The sequence below is a fragment of the Leptopilina heterotoma genome, unplaced genomic scaffold, assembly GCF_015476425.1.
Source record: "Leptopilina heterotoma isolate Lh14 unplaced genomic scaffold, ASM1547642v1 Lhet_54, whole genome shotgun sequence".
Classification (NCBI taxonomy): Eukaryota; Metazoa; Arthropoda; class Insecta; order Hymenoptera; family Figitidae; genus Leptopilina; species Leptopilina heterotoma.
In genome coordinates, this window is record NW_025111118.1 from 5,851,470 (window position 1) to 5,870,105 (window position 18,636).

At 22.6% G+C, this 18,636-nt stretch overlaps 1 protein-coding gene across 3 annotated transcripts in view; it reads right to left on the minus strand.

The window, feature by feature from the left end:
• Positions 1 to 1,186: 1,186 nt before the first annotated feature.
• Positions 1,187 to 18,636, minus strand: part of LOC122508556 (thyroid receptor-interacting protein 11-like) — a 57,951-nt gene continuing 40,501 nt past the window's right edge. For 2 of the 3 annotated variants that reach the window (XR_006302241.1, XR_006302242.1), the window contains 12 exons: positions 14,145 to 14,309; positions 13,947 to 14,063; positions 13,075 to 13,480; positions 12,111 to 12,854; positions 10,079 to 12,028; positions 8,328 to 8,431; positions 7,867 to 7,966; positions 3,844 to 3,925; positions 3,405 to 3,597; positions 1,910 to 2,005; positions 1,599 to 1,809; positions 1,187 to 1,513 (listed from right to left, as the gene is read on the minus strand). Coding sequence is in view for 1 of the 3 variants with exons in the window: in XM_043621986.1 (XP_043477921.1) it covers positions 1,657 to 1,809; positions 1,910 to 2,005; positions 3,405 to 3,597; positions 3,844 to 3,925; positions 7,867 to 7,966; positions 8,328 to 8,431; positions 10,079 to 12,028; positions 12,111 to 12,854; positions 13,075 to 13,480; positions 13,947 to 14,063; positions 14,145 to 14,309 (4,110 nt within the window). In the remaining 2 variants the exon portion in view is untranslated. The other variant, XM_043621986.1, reaches the window with a different exon arrangement.

The following is an 18,636-nucleotide window of genomic DNA, read 5'->3' on the forward strand; positions in this document are numbered from 1 at the left end:
TTCGTACGCTGGTTCATAGTAGACGCGCCATGCAGTCGCTCAACGAAAAATAGAAATTTACAGGAAAGAAATGTTTATTGTTGTGTTTAAAATAATTGGGAAACAACAGGAGTTTTGAAAATAAGAGAATCGAATAGTCATGGAAGTATTTTTTATAGCATCAAAGATGATAAAGTACAAATACAGCTGGAAAATGGAGGTTAAAGTACAGTGTTGATGATTTCCACGTGATTTCCACAATACACTACTTCTTGTGATTTCCGTAAGTTTATATTTATTTTTTATCTTAAAGTTTATATTTTATTTATTTCAATATATATATTTCAATAATATTTTTATTATTATTATTTCTGTCTTCAAAATATAATTATTTTTTCGCCATTTATTTTAGCTGGAGAATTGAGGTTAAGTTCAGTATGATTATTTTTATTATAGTTTATTTTTTTTTATAAAGTATATAATATATATTTATTGTTATTTTCTTTTATTTTTGACTGCAAATATTTAAAACTAAAGGTTTAAACCAAAAGAGACTAAAAAACCCGATTGTCGAAAACTTTAATATTTTTATTTTTATTTTTTCTTAATTTTCTCCAATAATAATAAATTTACCAAACAATAAAACTTAAATATTAACAGAAACATTTTTTTTCATTAGAAGAATTAAAAGAAATTAGTTTTTCATCATATAAATTTAAATTTTATACAAACTTTAAAATTTACTGATTTATTGAATTATTAAAATTATTTACACTATTTCATTAATTATAAATATTAATTAATTGTATTGAGTTGGGAATTATTTCAATGAAAGAAGTAATTTTATATAAGTATATATTTTATTATTCTACATTTTTCTTTTATAATATCACTAGTAATTTTTCAAAATTTTTATACAATATTCTTGAAATCTTGTGTGAAATTCACTGTGACACGAAAAATTGACAATTTTCTTAAATAATTTAAAACAATTATTTTACAACATATACATATAATGTATTTTAAAACAAATTTACAAAACAAAATTGCACAATAATATTTTCCTCAATAATCTAAACAAAACAAAATACAAAATTTACAAAAAAACAAAATTATCATTTTTATACTTGAAACAATTTAATAAGAGGAATATTTTTCAAAATTACCTTCTATTGACAACATTTTTAATAATAAAACAAAAATTTTTTAATATTCAATTGAACTTTTTTATCCAGCAATCAATGCTGTTTTTTTAAAATATTTTTTCGCCACTTACATTTTTGAAATGAAATAAATAGAAACAATAAAATGATTAAGAAAATAAAGAAAATCGATGAATTTTGGAACAAACTCTTCGGCGACTAAATTTGGAGACTTTTTCGAATTTTTTTTTGTCACTATTTAACAGTAATGATAATTATAATATTAGTAATAATAATAATACTTAAAAATAATTATTTTTATCGGAAGTTTTCTTGTTGCTTCGGTTTCAAATGCTTCTTAAAATTTATTGGAATCCATAATTGGTGATATCCTGACAAAATAAGATTTAATATTAATTATACTTTTTAGAAAATTCAGAAATAGAAACAAAACCTTTAATTTTTAATCGTAGTTACTTTTATGATATAGTTGTTCACTAATAAGGAGCAGACAAAAAGAAACGTGTTTTCAATATCAGCTGTCTTTTAAAACTTCTTTCAGAATCGATCCTGTATTTCTTGCTGGAACAAAATCTGGAAACGTTGGCAAATTAATGTTGGATAAAAGGAGTGTCGACTGCGTTGATGATGTTGAATGTTGCCTGCTGTGACCCGGTTTAGTTAATGGCTGGAAAAAAACCAATTCGGTATGTTTATTAAGTTTCCAACCAATTTTTCTCTTATATTTTTAATATTCACTATGAAAAGAAAAAGGAAAATAGACTTACAGTATTAGAAATCGGTAAAGCTGGTAATTGATTTTTTGGTGCTGATTCGCTTTCCAAGAATTTAACAAAAGCCGCTGACAATGAAGCTTCCGCGTCCTGAAAAGTTAAATTTATTATTCAATTTGAAAATCGTTACCGACTTATCAGGGTTGCAACAAAAAAATTAATTTTCTTTTTCCCTGATTTCCAGAAAAAATTTTGACTTTTTCCCTGATCCAAAAGAATATTCTGATTCTTAAATTTAAACCTTTTAAAATTCAATAACTTTTAAGAATATTATTGTAAAACAGAAAGATCGCTATCTTTCTGTTTTATAATAATTTAGATTTCTATAAAAAATAACAAAAAGAAAATTAAATTATTTACAAAAATTTTAATAAAATTCTTCGTAAGAATTCAATTATTTTTATAATTAATACAATTTTTCACATCAATTCAATTATTTAGAATTTATAAAAATGTAATAAAATTCATTGTAAGAATTCAATTATTATCATAAATAATAAAATTTTTCCTAGGATTTAAATTATTTTTAATACAATTTTAAATGAATCACCCGAAAAATGTAATTATTTTCAAACATTTTTTTCATGAATTCAATAACATTTCACAAATAATGAAATTCTTCGCTGAAATTCAAATATTTTCAAAATCTACGATTTTAATAAAATTTCACAAAAGAATTCAATTATTTTCATAAATAATAAAATTCTTCACAGGATTGCAATTATTTAAAAGAAATGTAATTTATAAATATCGTTGCAAGAATTCAATTGTTTTCCTAAATAATAAAATTCTTCACACGATTTCAATTATTTAAAAAGAAATGTAATAAAATTCTTTGCAAGAATTCAATTATTTTCCTAAATACTAAATTTCTTCACAGGCTTTCAATTATTTTTAATAAAATTTTAAGTAAATTTTTCAAAAAATGTAATTAATTAAAAAAATGTTATTGAAATTCTTCGAAAGAAATGAACATTAACAATTATTTAAAAAATTTTTATCTGAAATTCATTTTTAAAACAATTTTTATTAGAAAATTCTATGAGAATTCAATTATTTAAATACAAAAATGAAGAAATGATTCAATAAATGAATTTTTTTCAAAATTGAATTCTCATAAAGAATTTTATTATTTTTAAAGATATACCATTGAAATTTTGACTAGAATTTTTTTAAATTTTTGTACAAATTTGAATTTTTTAAACATTTGTAACTTCTCTAAAATACAATTTTTTTAGTGTTTTTAAATAAAATTCTTCTATAAATTCATGATTAAATAAATTAAATAAATTAAATAAATTAAATATAATATATTATATTAAAAAATAAAATAAAACTAATTATAAATTCTGCAAATTTAATTTTTTCCAGTACTTTAATAAAAAATCCCTGACTTTTCCCTGACCTATGGCAACCCTGTTTATGAAAGAAAAAGTAATTTTTTAATTTAATCGCATCTATTTTGAAATTTTATTAAAAAAAAATTTACCTTGTTTGGCACGTTTCCTCCGCTGTGTAAAACATTTGAGAACCAACTATTTTTCGCAGCCGAACTGTTTAGACCAGTTTTCTCCCTTTCGGAATCGTTGAAATCCAAAACAGTTGAAAATACCCTCATTACCGAAGTTTTATCATTAGCTGACGATGTCAAATAACCCAAAAGCAAATTTTTCACAAGATTTCTGAAAAGAAAATTTTTAATTACAAATTGAAATTTTCGCATTTTTTTCTAAAAATATTTATTTTTCTTTTTAAAAACTGTTTTTTTTACTCTCTTAATTTGAATCAGCGAAATTTTCACTTATCCAATTAAAAAAAGAACAGAATATTCTTCTTTCTTTTCTAAAACGCATTTGTTTCTATTACGAAAAACAAATATTTTGATGATGAAATTAAAATATTTCAAAATTATACTCTTCAAAACTTACTTATCAACTTTTCCTTCACCACTTTTGTTTGCTTCCTGAATTCTTTCATCGGCAGTGTTCACCAAAAGAGTCAATTGCGCAACTGCAAAAAATAAAATTAAGAATTAAAAAATTATTAAAAGTACATCACAAAATTATTAACAAACTATTAATTCTCTACTATTTTATATGCAGAAATTTTTTATTTAGAAAAATATTTAGCAAAAATTTGTATTGAATAAATTTTTGCACTTGATTATTAACTAATAATTATTAAGTTATTATTCTTAATTAATAATTTAATGAAACTATTTATTTACAAATATAATTATTCTCGAAAATATAAATCATTTTTTGTATTTTTAAATTTTAATTTAATTTATAATTACGAATTATAAATAAATTTAGAAAAAAAAAAGTTTATGACGCTTAAAATAAGAGTAAAGTGAAGGTTTTTCGTTTACAGTAATTAATTCGAAGGTTGATGAAACGTGTCTGATTTTTTTTTTCTATAAAAATTATTGTTGCTACCTTAAGTCGTTCTCATTGACTTTTGACATTCCAGGGTTAAGTGGTAATTTTTCTAATAAATAAGTTGCGTGTTTTATACACTGTTTATAGTATATAAATGAAAAAGGATGTATTTTATTTAAACGCAATATTGTATATTTGTGTAGGTTTACATTCCGATGGTGTATAGTTGTCAGGCAGGTAGATTGAAAAGACAAAAGCGCAAGTATAACACAAGCACTGGTAGCTAAGATTCTACACCAGTACCTGATGTAATACTCACACCCACGTCCTGTTTTTTTTCATGCTGCATTCTTCCTATATCATGCCATTTTTGCACAAAAAAAATACAGTCTAACAATTTGCACATGCTCTTCAAATTATATTTTTAATATCAAAAGGAAAAATTAAGCTGCATCGATAAAATTGTGTATTTAGAAAATAAATTAATTTTCTTGATTAATTGTTTATTTTATTAATATTACATTTTTTATAAATATTATTTATTATAAATATTATCTATTAGAAATATTTGTTAAAATATTATTTATTAATAATATTTATTATTAATTAAATATTATTACAATCTCAATTGTATTTGAAATTAGTTTCTATTTCGAAATACGTATTAAAGTGTAAAATTTTCATTAATAAAAATTTAATCGTTGCAGCTTAATAATAATTTGTTTCTTTAATAATAAAATTAAAATTAGCATCTTTTCGTTGGAAATTTGAATATAATTTTATAAAAATGCGAAAAGTAAAAATATGGAAAAATTTTTTCTCAAATGTAATATGAACGTAATTTTCTGAAAAGGGATTCTCTAATTAATTTTTCTTCTAAAACTTGCAGGACAGGGGTAGCGGGTGGGAAACCCCACGGGGTAATATGAGCTTCTGAAATTTATACGCTCACAGTTACCGCATGAGATTACTCACTCCAACACTACCAGATATAGATATTTTTTTTAATTTAGATGATTATTTTAATTAAAGAAAAAATTACTTTTTTTAATTCTACTCCAAAATTCTTATCAACAAATATTTACATAAATCAAAATCATCTATTTTATTACCGACTAGTGAAAATTAATTTTTAATAAATTAAATAGAAATTTTGAATATTTATTTTTATTGTATGATTTAAAAAGAATTTTTTTATTATTGTATTTTATTTATTCAAAGAAAGGGAAATCTGGCCATGAATATTTTTTACAAATTCTTCCGAATTGTGTCAGTTTGAAGTTAACAACTTATTTTGTTCTTTGCTTTTTGTTAAAACCGGTTTTTTTTAAAAATTATTTTGTAATAATTGTCTTAAAAAATAATTTTTTCAAATAATAAATGAATAGTAAATAATTTTATAGTAAACGAATTTCAATTAATTTCGTTAAAATAAATAAAAAGATTTTGTTATTCATATTTATTATTTGCCAATTGTAATAGAAATTTTATCAAAAAAAAAAACTATTTAATTTATTAAATATTTGTTAATAAATAATGCTCCTAATTTTCTTGAAATTATAAATTAAAATAACAGTCTTGAAAAGTTTCGAAAGAAAATATAAATAGTTAAAAAAATATTCTGAATTTAGGAAACAAATCTATTTTTAAAAGAATTCTTGATATACTTTTCTAAAATTATTGCATAAATAACAATATTTTTGTTTTTTTTTATCAAACTATTAAAATTACTTTGCAAATTTTATTTGCTTTTTTAATTGATTCAATTTTTCTTGACTGAAAAAAATTTCCCGAAGTTATTTTTGTAATTTTTTGTGATAATCAAGAATTTTTTCAAAATGAATTTATTTCCGAGGAATGCTTTATTACTAATAAATATTGCTCTAATTAATCTAATCTACAAAATATTTCTATTACTAAACTAAAAAGTATTTACTTTACAAATAAATTTACTCTAGAAAATTTCTAATTGTCTAATTAAAATATAATTCTTCGCTCTTTTATTCGAGTAAGAAAAATGTTCTTGAAATATTCTAGATTTACAAGAATATTAAAAAATATTTGCCACTACAAAATGAATTTTTTCCGTAAAATATTCTTTAATTTTGTTCTTTTTCTTTCTTTACTTATTTCAACTTTATTTCTTCAATTCTCTGATTTTTTCATTTAAATTTCTTTCTTTTTAATAAAAAATCACAAAAGGAATAAAAGAGCAAAGAAAAACAATTTTTAACATAATTTTTTAAATATAAAATGGAAATTTCGATTTGAAATTTGCAAGCACACACATTAGAACATAAAGTCACTGGAATTAATAATTAATAAATAAAGAATACTATTTAATTTATCGAACGTAACTTTATCTTCTAAATCGAAATTTCCAAGTAGTTGCACAAAACCTAAACATCAGTTTTCAAACCAAACAATATTTCAATATTTATTTAGAAAAAAAAACAGAAATTATAAATACAAAGTGAATAAAAAAAAATATAAAATACTTTATCAGTGTTTTTGTTTTTTCTCAAAAAAAAAATTCGAAAAAAATTTCATGGTCGAGTAAAAAGTGATTATAAAATAATTTTATTTTAATATAAGAAAAAAAAACCAGCACCAAAATGTCAATGCGTGAATCAGCCGAGATGCAATTAAAAAGTGTGCAAAGGCGACGGTTCAGTTCGTAGCCTGATACCAGCAAGAATCCTGGGTTAATGTTAAAATCCCAGAATTACCAGCTGATATTGGACTGCAAAACCGAATAAAATGTGCGTTTGCATTGTTTCATTTTTGGTCAGATTAGTCACAGGTTCACAGCCAAACTCTTGATTATATATAAAAATATAATTAATTATATAACCTCCCTGGTGTTGAATTTCGTTTCACCCAGCTCCAATTTTTTTTTTATTATTAAAAATCACGCCTCATTATTGACTATAGTTTCGCTTCAATAAAAATTTAAAAAAGAAACACGAATTTACCCTTTCTTTTGTGAAAACAATTATTGAAATGTATTTTTTTAATTCTTTAATTTAAAAAAAAATTTCATTTGCAAAAGAACCGGTCTTTTTCACAATTATATAATAATCGAGTTTTATATTAATTAGAAAAAAAAATTAATTTCCCTATTAATATTATATTAACTATTAATTATTATTATTATGTTAACCTAGATATTTTTATTAAAAATATATTAAAAGTTGCATTTTGTTACAAAAAGCGATAAATTAAAGCGAAAAAAGCAAAAATATTCCTACTTCCTGAATAAATTCATATATATTTAAAATCAACTTTTCTTATGTTCGTTAATATGTTTTTATGATTGTTATGATATTATTAAAATATGATTTGTCTTTATGAATGTGAAAACAGATTGCCTTTTATTTGAAAAGGAAATGAATTCTTGGAATTATTTTTCAAGTTTTTTAATATTGTTTTTAAAAAACAAAATCGAAATTTACTTTTACAACTACTGTGCAATGTGACACTAAACATGCAAGTGAAAAGAAAATCGAGCCAAAAAAAAGTGCAAAAGCAATAAACAGTTTGTTATTTTGATTCTTATTTTCAAATTACCTTCTTGATTCAGTTGTCCAATTTTTTCACTCTTCTTGTCTAATTCTTCACTCAATCTCGAGGCTGCCAGTAGGCATTCCTTCGCCTCTGCCAATTGCTCCTGAAAATTAAAAAAATATATATTTGAAATAATTCTTCTTCAAAAAGTTGAAAACAATTTTTCTGCAAAATGTCGTTGTTTCTTTAAATAAAAACTTTTAAAAAAAGTTTCTCTTCTTATTATTTTATAATACACTGAAGCTTCACTTATTTTCACTAAGTCCAAACAAACTGAAAGGCAAAGTCGCACTTATTTTCACTCTGAAACGTAACATTCGAGTTGATTTGATTGGTGGATTCTTTAACATCAACCAATGAGAACGCACGGAGAACCATTTAACTGAAAATAAGTGAGACTGGAAATGGTGAAAATAAGTGAGACTGAAAATAAGTGAAGCTCCAGTGTAAAGGGAATAACCAACCTTTAGACTTGAAATTTCAATGGACAAATTTTCCTGCTGCCTGTAGGACTCATTAAGTTGTTGACGAATTTTCTCTGTTCCTGCTTGAATATCTTTTTCTTTATCTACAATAATAATTTATTTCTTAGTAAAATTAAATTTCTTTTGTTTTAAATTATACCTATTTTATATTTTACTTATTAATTATTAAATAAAATAAAATTAACTTAATTAAATTAATTAACGAATAATTCTGGGAAAATTCAAATTAATTAACGAATTTATTCAAATTGTAAGAATTCAATTATTATTAATATAAATAATAAAATTTTTCCTAGGATTTAAATTATTTTTAATAAAATTTTAAATAAATTTCTCGAAAAATGTAATTATTTTCAAATATTTTTTGCAAGAATTCAATTACATTTCACAAATAATGAAATTCTTCGCTGAAATTCAAATATTTTCAAAATCTACGATTTTAATAAAATTTCACAAAAGAATTCAATTATTTTCATAAATAATAAAATTCTTTACAGGATTTCAATTATTTAAAAGAAATGTAATAAAATTCTTTGCAAGAATTCAATTGTTTTTCTAAATACTAAATTTTATAACAGGATTTTAATTATTTTTAAAAAATATAATAAAAGTTCGTTGCAAAATTTCAATTATTTTCCTAAATAATAAAATTATTCTCAGGATTTCAATTATTTAAAAGAAATGTAATAAAATTCTTTGCAAGAATTCAATTGTTTTTCTGAATACTAAATTTTATAACAGGATTTTAATTATTTTTAAAAAATACAATAAAAGTTCGTTGCAAAATTTCAATTATTTTCCTAAATAATAAAATTATTCTCAGGATTTTAATTATTTTTAATAAAATTTTAAGTAAACTCTTCTAAAAATGTAATTAATTTAAAAAATTTTACTAAAATTCTTCGAAAGAAGTAAATGAACGATTATCAATTATTTTCAATTTTTTTTATCTGAAATTCATTTTTAAAACAATTTTTATTAGAAAATTCTATGAGAATTCAATTATTTAAATACAAAAAAGAAAAAATTATTGAATAAATGAATTTTTTTTCAAAATTAAATTCTCATAAATAATTTTATCAACAAAATTAAAATATTAGATATACAAATTATTGAATTAAGAAACATTTTTGAAAATAATTGAAATTTTGGCATGAATTCCATTCAAATTTAAAAAAATAATTGAATTCTATTACATTGTAAAATAATTGAATTCTTGTGATGAATGCTTTTATTTATCAAAATAATTGAATTTAGCAATAAATTTTATTAAAATTTCTAAAAATAATTGAATTTCGGCGAAGAATTTTGCTATTTATAGAGATAATTGAAATGTTGACAATTTTTTTTTTTATTTTTTGAAAATAATTGAATTTCTCCGAAGAATTTTATTAATTTTAAAAATAATTGAATTCTTCTGATAAATATTGTTAATTATGAAAATAATTGAACTTTACAATGAATTTTATTAAAATTCCTGAAAATAATTGAATTTTGGTGAAGAATTTTGCTATTTATAAAGATAATTAAAATGTTGACGAGAACTTTTTTTTTAAATTTTCGAAAATAATTGAATTTCTGGAAAGAATTTTGATTTTCCCTGACCTGTCGCAATCCTGTCATAAATTATTGAATAAAAGTCAATTAGCGAATTAATTAATTGGAATTCATTGAATATTGAATTAACCTATTGATAAATTTCCAGATTAATCAATAGAATGGATATTCACCTCTTTGGAATTGTTCGAGAACAAATTGAAGATTCGTCAACGACGCAGTGGATGAGAGTATTTTATCCTCGGCAGCTGATAATTTATTTTGAATATCGTCCCTTTGCTGAACGATTAATGCCATTTGTTGTTGCATCGTTTCAACTTGTTGATTCGCTCTAATACTGGCAGATGTATAAACTGTCGAACTATTCTTAACTTTCTCCTCAGCTTGAATTAATTTCGCTTCCAAATCTCTTCTTATTTCCTCGGTCTGCAATAATTCTTGCGTATAACTCGCTTCAATTTCCATTAAATGACATCTCAATCTCTCCAAATCCTTTGCACTGCTTTGCTCCTTATTTTGTGAATCATTCAATTGATTTTGAAGAAGACGATTATTATTTTGCTCCTGAATTAATGCTGCCTCGAGTGCTTTACATTTTTCACTGAAAATTGCCATTTGCGCTATTTGAACGGAATGCTCAACAATACCACATTTCTCCCCATCATTTGATTCTTCGATGTCTTTCAATTTTTGCCTAACAACTTTAAGTTCATTTTGTGCCCAAAGAATTTCCGTTTCCTTTTCTTTAATTCCTTCTAAATTGAAATCACGTTCGGCAATTAATTTATGAATACTGATTAATTGCTCATTTAATAATTGATTTAAACGTTGAATTTCGCTGTGATATTGTAGACTCTCGTTATGTTTTATTTGCACGAGTTTCACTAATTCGTCACGTTCATTTTTTATCGATGATAATTCATTTTCAATTTCGTTTGTTTGATGATTCTTTAATTTTTCAATTTCATTGTCCTTGTCGCGAATCAGTTGCGATAAACTTTCAATTGTTTCCCTTGCCATCGTTGACGATTCTCTATTCTTTTCTAAAGAATTTTCTAATTTTTGACTCAGTTCCTCGATTTCGGTTTTTAATTGATTCGTTTCGTTTTTCTCTTGGGAATTTTGAGCTTCGATTTCTAGTTTCGAATACTGTTGACGTAGAGTCGATAATTCTTCTTCCTTTGAGAGAATTTGCGCTATTTTTGCTTCTAGATCGAGGAACAAATTTTCCTTTTCCAAATTAACGATTCTTAGTTCTTCTTCCAATTTTTTTGTAACCTCATTCGTTTTGCTTTGATTTTCATTATTTGAAAGTGTTTCGAATTTCAAATTTGAGAGTGAATTCTCCAGGAGGGATATTTTTTCCTCTGAGTTTATTAATTTATTTCTTGTTTCGATTAATTCAAGTTTCTCCTTGTCAGTCTCTTCCTTCAACGTCGAATATTCCTGTTCGAGTAAAAATTTCTCAGTATTTAGTAATTCAACTTTTTCACTCGATTCATTTTGAAGGGATGTTAATTGCTCCACGAATGTGTTGGTCTCCTTTTTTAAATTGTCATTTTCTGTTTGTATTTTTCGATTTTCCTGTTGTAATTCATCGATAAGTTGCTGTAAATTCTCGAATTCGGTCTCTTTGAATTCTAATTGATTTATCGTGTTGTCGAGTTCTTTTCTCATATTGAGAATATCGTATTCTAAATCGTCTTTATCGCTGTTTACTTTATAGAGTTGATCACGAAGATCACTGAGTAGATTATTATCCTCATTTTTCTCTTGTGATTCTTTTAATATCGATAAATCAGATTGAAGTCTTTCAATTTCACGTGACAATATTTTATTATCATTTTCCATTTCTTCCTTCATTTTTTGCATTTCTTGTAAATTATTCTCGAGTATTTTACAATGTGATATTGATGATTTTAATTCACGTTTAACATTGTCGAGATCGAGTTTTAATTCCTCAATTAGTTCAATATTCTCGTCGAGTCCTTTGCATTTTTCCAAAGACATTCTCAATTGTTCTTGCGTTTGTCTTTGATCATTTTCGAGCATTTCGATTCTTTTTCTTAATTCATCGTTCTTTGCCATGGATAATTCTAATTTTTGGAACAGTTTTTCTTCATCTGCAAAAAAAACAATTTACAATGTTAGTAAGAAGAAAAAAATTAAAAAATTAGGAAAATATTTATAGAAACATTTATCTACCTTCGTCTCTTGGTGGTTCGTTTTCAGGTTGTTCATTTATTGTTTGGAGTTCAGTTTGAAAGTTTCCATGATTTCTGTGCGTATTTTCAACATCTTTTTTTCCACCTGTTGTTAAATCGGCATTTTTCTGTCTTAAATGTTTAATTTCGTCCTCGTATTTTTTCAATTCGGCCTGAAGTGTTTCGGTTTCATTTTCAAGTGATGCGATACGCTCCTCACTCGCTTCCGGTATCGATGGTAAATTTGACTTGAGATGTTGAATTTCAATAATTAATGAATCAATGTTTGATTGCATATCATCGCATTCTAATTGTAATGATTCTTTTGTTTCCTCAGTTTGCTTTAATTCGCGCGTTAATTCCGTGAGTTTTCTCTCTAAAACATCCTTTTTCCATTTTATATCGACATATTGTTTTGCCACAACTTCAAATATTGTTTCATCATCATGTGCTGTTAGGGAAATATTTTTGAGAATATTTTTCACTTTTTTTGTTATAATTATGAGTGTTTCATCGTTTATATTGGCCTGAACAGAATTTTCTTGGACGGCTATGGGTTCCGTTTGTAAGGCAAGACTTATTTTTGGCATTTTTTCCCTATTAATATCATCATTATTTTCATTTTTAGATTTTAGAATTTCACATTGACTTGATATTTGATTGTAATCCACGTAGAGCTGTTCGTAGGCAGTTTGAAGGCACTTGTGCTTTTTTTGGAGTTCCTCTTTTAAGGACAAAACTTTATCTGAATGGCAAAAAATTATGCAATTAAAATTCGAAACTTAAATTGTTATTAATTTAATTTAATTATTATTAATTGAATTATTAGTAATTAAATTAAATTATTGTTAGTTAAATTAAATTATCTTTAGTTAAATTAAATTATCGTTAGTTAAATTATTAATTTAAAAATTTACAACTTTTTTGATTAGAAAATAAGAAAAATATTCGATTTGAAATCTTACCCATAGATTCTGAATGTTGTTGATCCAATTCATCGACGCTGTTACTTAAAATTCGATTTTCGTCTTGTAACTCCTGAATTTTTTTATTTAATTCAAATTCTCGTTTTTTGAATTCATCCATCGAATGGGTTTCCTCAATTTTTGGGCGATTATTTGAATTTTCCTCATAACCGACAATTAATGGTACAGCCTCGAATCCATCGGAATTTAATTTAACCGATTTTTCTTGAACGTCAATTTTCTCTTCATTTTTGGTCGCTTTCAATTTTTCGTTTTCGTTTTCAAGAGCCTGAAGTGCACTTTTAATCAATTCTAATTGCTCCGACGATTTTAATTTAGACATTGCTTTCTGAAAATCTTTCACAACTTCTGCTTCATCATTTCGTCTCGTATTTTTCTCTGCTCTCTAAAATGAAAAATAAAAGACAATTTTATTCAAATACTTTTAAAATAAGAAGAAATTTTATTTTAATTTAATTTAATTGTAATTCAATTTTAGTTTAATTAATTTGAATTGTAAATTAATTTTAATTCAATTTATTTTCAATTTTTGTTGAATTTTAATTCTAATTTAATTTGAAATCAATTTATTTTCCATTTTTTTGTTGAATTTTAATTCTAATTTAATTTGAATTCAATTAATTGTAATTCAATTTACATTAAATTGAATTTTATTTTTAATAATTTTATTTTGGATAATTTTAATAATTTTAATAATTTTAATAATTTTAATAATTTTAATTTTTAATTTAAATGGATAATTTTTTACAAAATAGAAAAATAATAATATGAAAAAATGAAGTAAAAAGTTTGTTGAAAAATTTTAAACAATGCAACTTGTATAGAATTCCATTTGTTGAGAATTTTTGTACCTTTTCACCCATTTGAATAATGCGATTCATCAAGTCTTGTTTTGCTCGAAGAAGTTCCGTCTTTTGATGGCCTTCAGCGATTTCTTCCTTTATACTCGTTCCATTCATAGTATTTCCCTAGAAAATTACAAACAAAATCAAATAAATAAATAATTGAAAATAGGAAAATAAAAAATAAATTGAAAATAAAATTCTTACATTTTGTAGACGTTTCAATTCTGTCTCCAATTCAGAAATTTTTACGGAGGCTCGAGATAATTGCTCCTGAAGTAATCGCGATTGTTTTTGACTTTCTGGTTCCCGATTATTAACAGTTCGTGGGTCCCAATAAAATCCTCCGCCATCGTCTTGACTGTCCTCATTCTGTAACAAAAAATTTTGTTTTCTGTTATTTCCACTAATCGATTTATAAATTTACAAAATAAAAATTTTTATTCTTAAATTAATTAACTTAAAAATTCGAAAAACAATTGTTGAAATTCCAAAAGACTCAACCAATTCAATTTTTCAATTTTCGGATAAAATTCGAAACTTTGTGAGATTAATTAATTAAGATTAATTTTTAAATTAATAAATAAAATTTTAAGCTCAACAAAATTTTAGATCAATCTATTAAATTCAATTGATCAAATGAAAAAAAATTATTTCAACTAATTTTCAATTAAAAACGTGCAAGATTTTTTTTATATTCTAAAAAGTAAAAATAGAAATAATGTAAACTTTTGTTTTTATTTCAGAAAAAAAATTTACATTTTAAATTTTAACTTAAACACATTCACAGAATTGTCAAAGGGTCAACAGTGCGAATGATTATGAAACAGTTGACCACCCCGTAAAATTTTTTTTTCTAAAGATTAAAATGCAAAAATCTTTTGCTTCTCGCACGTTTCTATGGCTTTGTTTTTTTTACGAATATAAAGATATACAAAAGTTCAAGTACGAAGTAAAATATAATAAATATTGATTGTAAAAAAAATAACTAATAGGATAATAAAATAAAGTAGTTGCTTTAAAGTAAATTAGTTGTTAAATAAAATTTTAATAATTTCATAATAGTTGGAGAATTTAATTAATAATTTCAAGCACTTTGATCTCGAAGGCACTTTCTCTCATGTGCATCTAAATATTTTTTTTCTATTTTCTTTTGAGTTTTTAAGAGTTAAAAATTATACTATTCATTACAATTTGTGCACTATAAATAATAATTATTTAATAGTAATAATAATAATAAAAATTATAATTATTTTTTTTCTATAAATTAATAATAATAATTATTATTATTATTTCAATAATTATTAATTATTAATATTAATTATTTTTATTATAATTAAATTATTATTATTAATTACATTAATATTTATTATTCTCAATTATATTAAATATTAATTAATATTAATGAAATACTAATAGATATTAAATCATTTTTTTCAATTATTATTCGTATAGTATTATTATTCGCATTTGAGAAAAGGAAATGAAAATGAGAACTTTTTGATGAAATCCTATTATCTTCCATAAATAAAATATCAAAAATAGAAAAATATAATTGTTAATCAATTTTTTTATTTGATAAATATTTTATTTTCTGCAAATATTGCTTTTTAAATTTAAATTTGTTTCGCGCCTCTGCGCTGTAAGTGTGCGCATAAAAAATAACGATGTTGCCAATCGCTGGAAAATGATTAGAAGTCGTTTATTTATGATAAATATTTTTAAAAATTGGTAAAAGAAAGTAAATATTTAGCATTATAATTGTTTTATAAATGTAATCCACTAAAAAATACGGTTTAAATTTCATTTTAATTATAACAAGAATTTTTTCGCGAAATACGCTCTTTTTTCCAGTTGGCAACATTGTTATACTTGGCGGTTTGTTGACGTCAGAAAAGTTTTCTTTTAATCTGAAGAATATTTCCAATATCACAGTGTTAAATACAAAAAAATATTACGAAATCCATGTAATTACGTAAAGTCTAGTTGGAATATGAGTCTAAACTATGAAATTTAAAAAAATATTTCTATAAGTGAAAGATATTCAAGAAAATGTCAGACCTAACCTAAAAATCATAAATTGCAACCGGTGGAAACAAAACACGCAAAACTTTTGTTGTTTCTTTCAGTTTCTTTCAAGAAAGGTAAATTTACGCATATTTAAAAGTAACTTTAGTATTTATTCGCATTTTTAATAATAAATATGAAAAATATTTGGTATGAAAACTGTTTTTGGTCAAATTGAGAATCAATTCGATCAATTGAATAACTTGTGTTTTTTTTGCGTCTAAAAAGAAATGAGAAGAGCTGGTAATTAAATAACTAATTTTCTTGTTAATGATACTGATTTGATTTTACAGTAAATATATAATTATTTATTCTTTATTGAATTATGTTGAAGTGGCAAAAATTCTAGTGGATCTAACCTATAACAAATTTGCAATAATTAGAACTCTCGTCACAATTTAGTATAATTCCAAGGAAAAAAATTGTTAATTGTAATTTGTTATTTTACGCTAATCGAAAATCTCGAGATTTAAAATATTAATTTTAACAGATAGGAATTATTTTTCCCAAAAACTTTCTCTCTTTAGATTAGAATCGTTCGTTTTGAAAAAATTCATCATTTGCAAACAAGTTTTTGTAATATCTTCACAGTCCTTTTTTTATTTTAGAAAAATTCATCAGCAAAATAAATTTTTGCAAAATCTCGAAAGTAAAGATTATTATTTCTATTGGAAAAAATTCTTCTCTTGTGATTCTTCTGCAATGTGGACAAAATTCGAAAATTTCTACCTCATTGAATTATTTAAAAGAAATATTGAATATTATTTAATAATAATAATTTAATTAATTAAAAAAAAAAATTTTTTTTAAATTAAATTAAAATTAAATTAAATTATTAATTTAATTAATTTAATTTAATAATAATTATTTAGTTAATACAAAACCTTGAATTTTTTCTATTTCAGACAATAATTTCTTTTTAAATAACTTAATTTTACAAGAACTATCATAAAACTATGACATATAAATTATTTAATGAATCATTTTTACAATTTTCATAAATACTAGATTGATAAAAGAATTTTAGTTGAAAATACTAAAAAAAATTGAATTTTGGAAAAGTTACAAATAATTCCAGAATTTCAATTATTTTTAAAACTAATAAAATTTTTCGCAGAAATTCAATTATATTCAAAAATTAAAAAAAATTCTGGTCATTTCAATTATATCTTTAAAAATAATATAATTCTTCTCCAAAATTCAATTATGTTCAAAAATTTCTAAAGTATTCTCGTCAAAATTTCAATTATCTTTATAAATAATACAATTTTTCGAAATTCAATTATTTTTAAAAACTTTAATAAAATTCTTGGCAAAATTTCACAGAATTCAATTATTTAATATAAAAAATTTCAAAAATTTTTTCGAAAAATATCAATTATTTAAAAAGAATTTTATAAAATTCGTCGCAGGAATTCAATTATTTAAAAAAAAAAAATTTATTTAAAAAAAATTTAACAAAGTTCTTTTCAAGAATTCAATTATTTTTAGAAATAGTAAAATTCTTCACCGAAATTCAATTATTTTTATAAACTTGATTAAAATTCGTTGGAAGAATTAAATTATTTTCAAAAGTAATAAAATTATTCGCAGAAATTCAATTATGTTCAAAAATTTGAAAAAAATTCTTGTCATAATCAATTATCTTTATATAAATAATAAAATTCTTTAATATTCAATTATTTTAAAAATTTTTTTTTAAATTCTCGTCAAAATTTCAATTATAGTTATAAATAATAAAATTTTTCCTCCAAATTCAATTACTTTTAAAAACTTGAATAAAATTCTTGTTAAAATTTCACAGGAATTCAATAATTTATAAAATTTTTAATAAATTTCTTTGAAATAATTCAATTATTTTCATAAATAATAAAATTTTCACATGAGTTCAATTATTTAATATACAAAATTTCATAAAAATTTTCGAAAAATATCAATTATTTAAAAAGATTTTTATAAAATTGGTCGCAGGAATTCAATTATTTAAAAAAAAATTTAACAAAGTTCTTTTCAAGAATTCAATTATTTTTATAAATAATAAAATTCTTCACCGAAATTCAATTATTTTAGAAAAATTTTAATAACATTTTTGTGAAAAATTTTAATTATTTTCATAATTAATAAAACTCATCGCAGGATTTTAATTAATTTTTGATACAATATTTTAATCAAATTCCTCGAAAAATGTAATTATTCTTAAAAATTTCATTAAAATTTGTCAAAATAATTGAATTATTTAAAAATTTGTCGATAAAATTCTTTATCAGAATTCAATTTTAACAAACATTCAATTATTCAATAAATTATTTATTTTTTAATTTAAATAATTGAATTCTTCTAGAATTTTCTAATAAAAATTGATTAAAAAGTGAATTACCGAATAATCGATTTATTATTTATGAAAATAATTAAATTATTGCAACGAATTTTATTACAATTTTTTCAAATAATTGAATTTTTTTGAGAACATTTACTATTTTTAAAAATAATGGAATTCTTGCGAAGGATTTTATTAGGATTTTTGTAAATAATTAAATTTTTTTTGAAAAATTTCATGGTAATTTAAATTATAACAAAACATGAAGAAGGCGATCACTCCGAGTCAAAAACTCGGAGTGATCGCCTTCTTTAT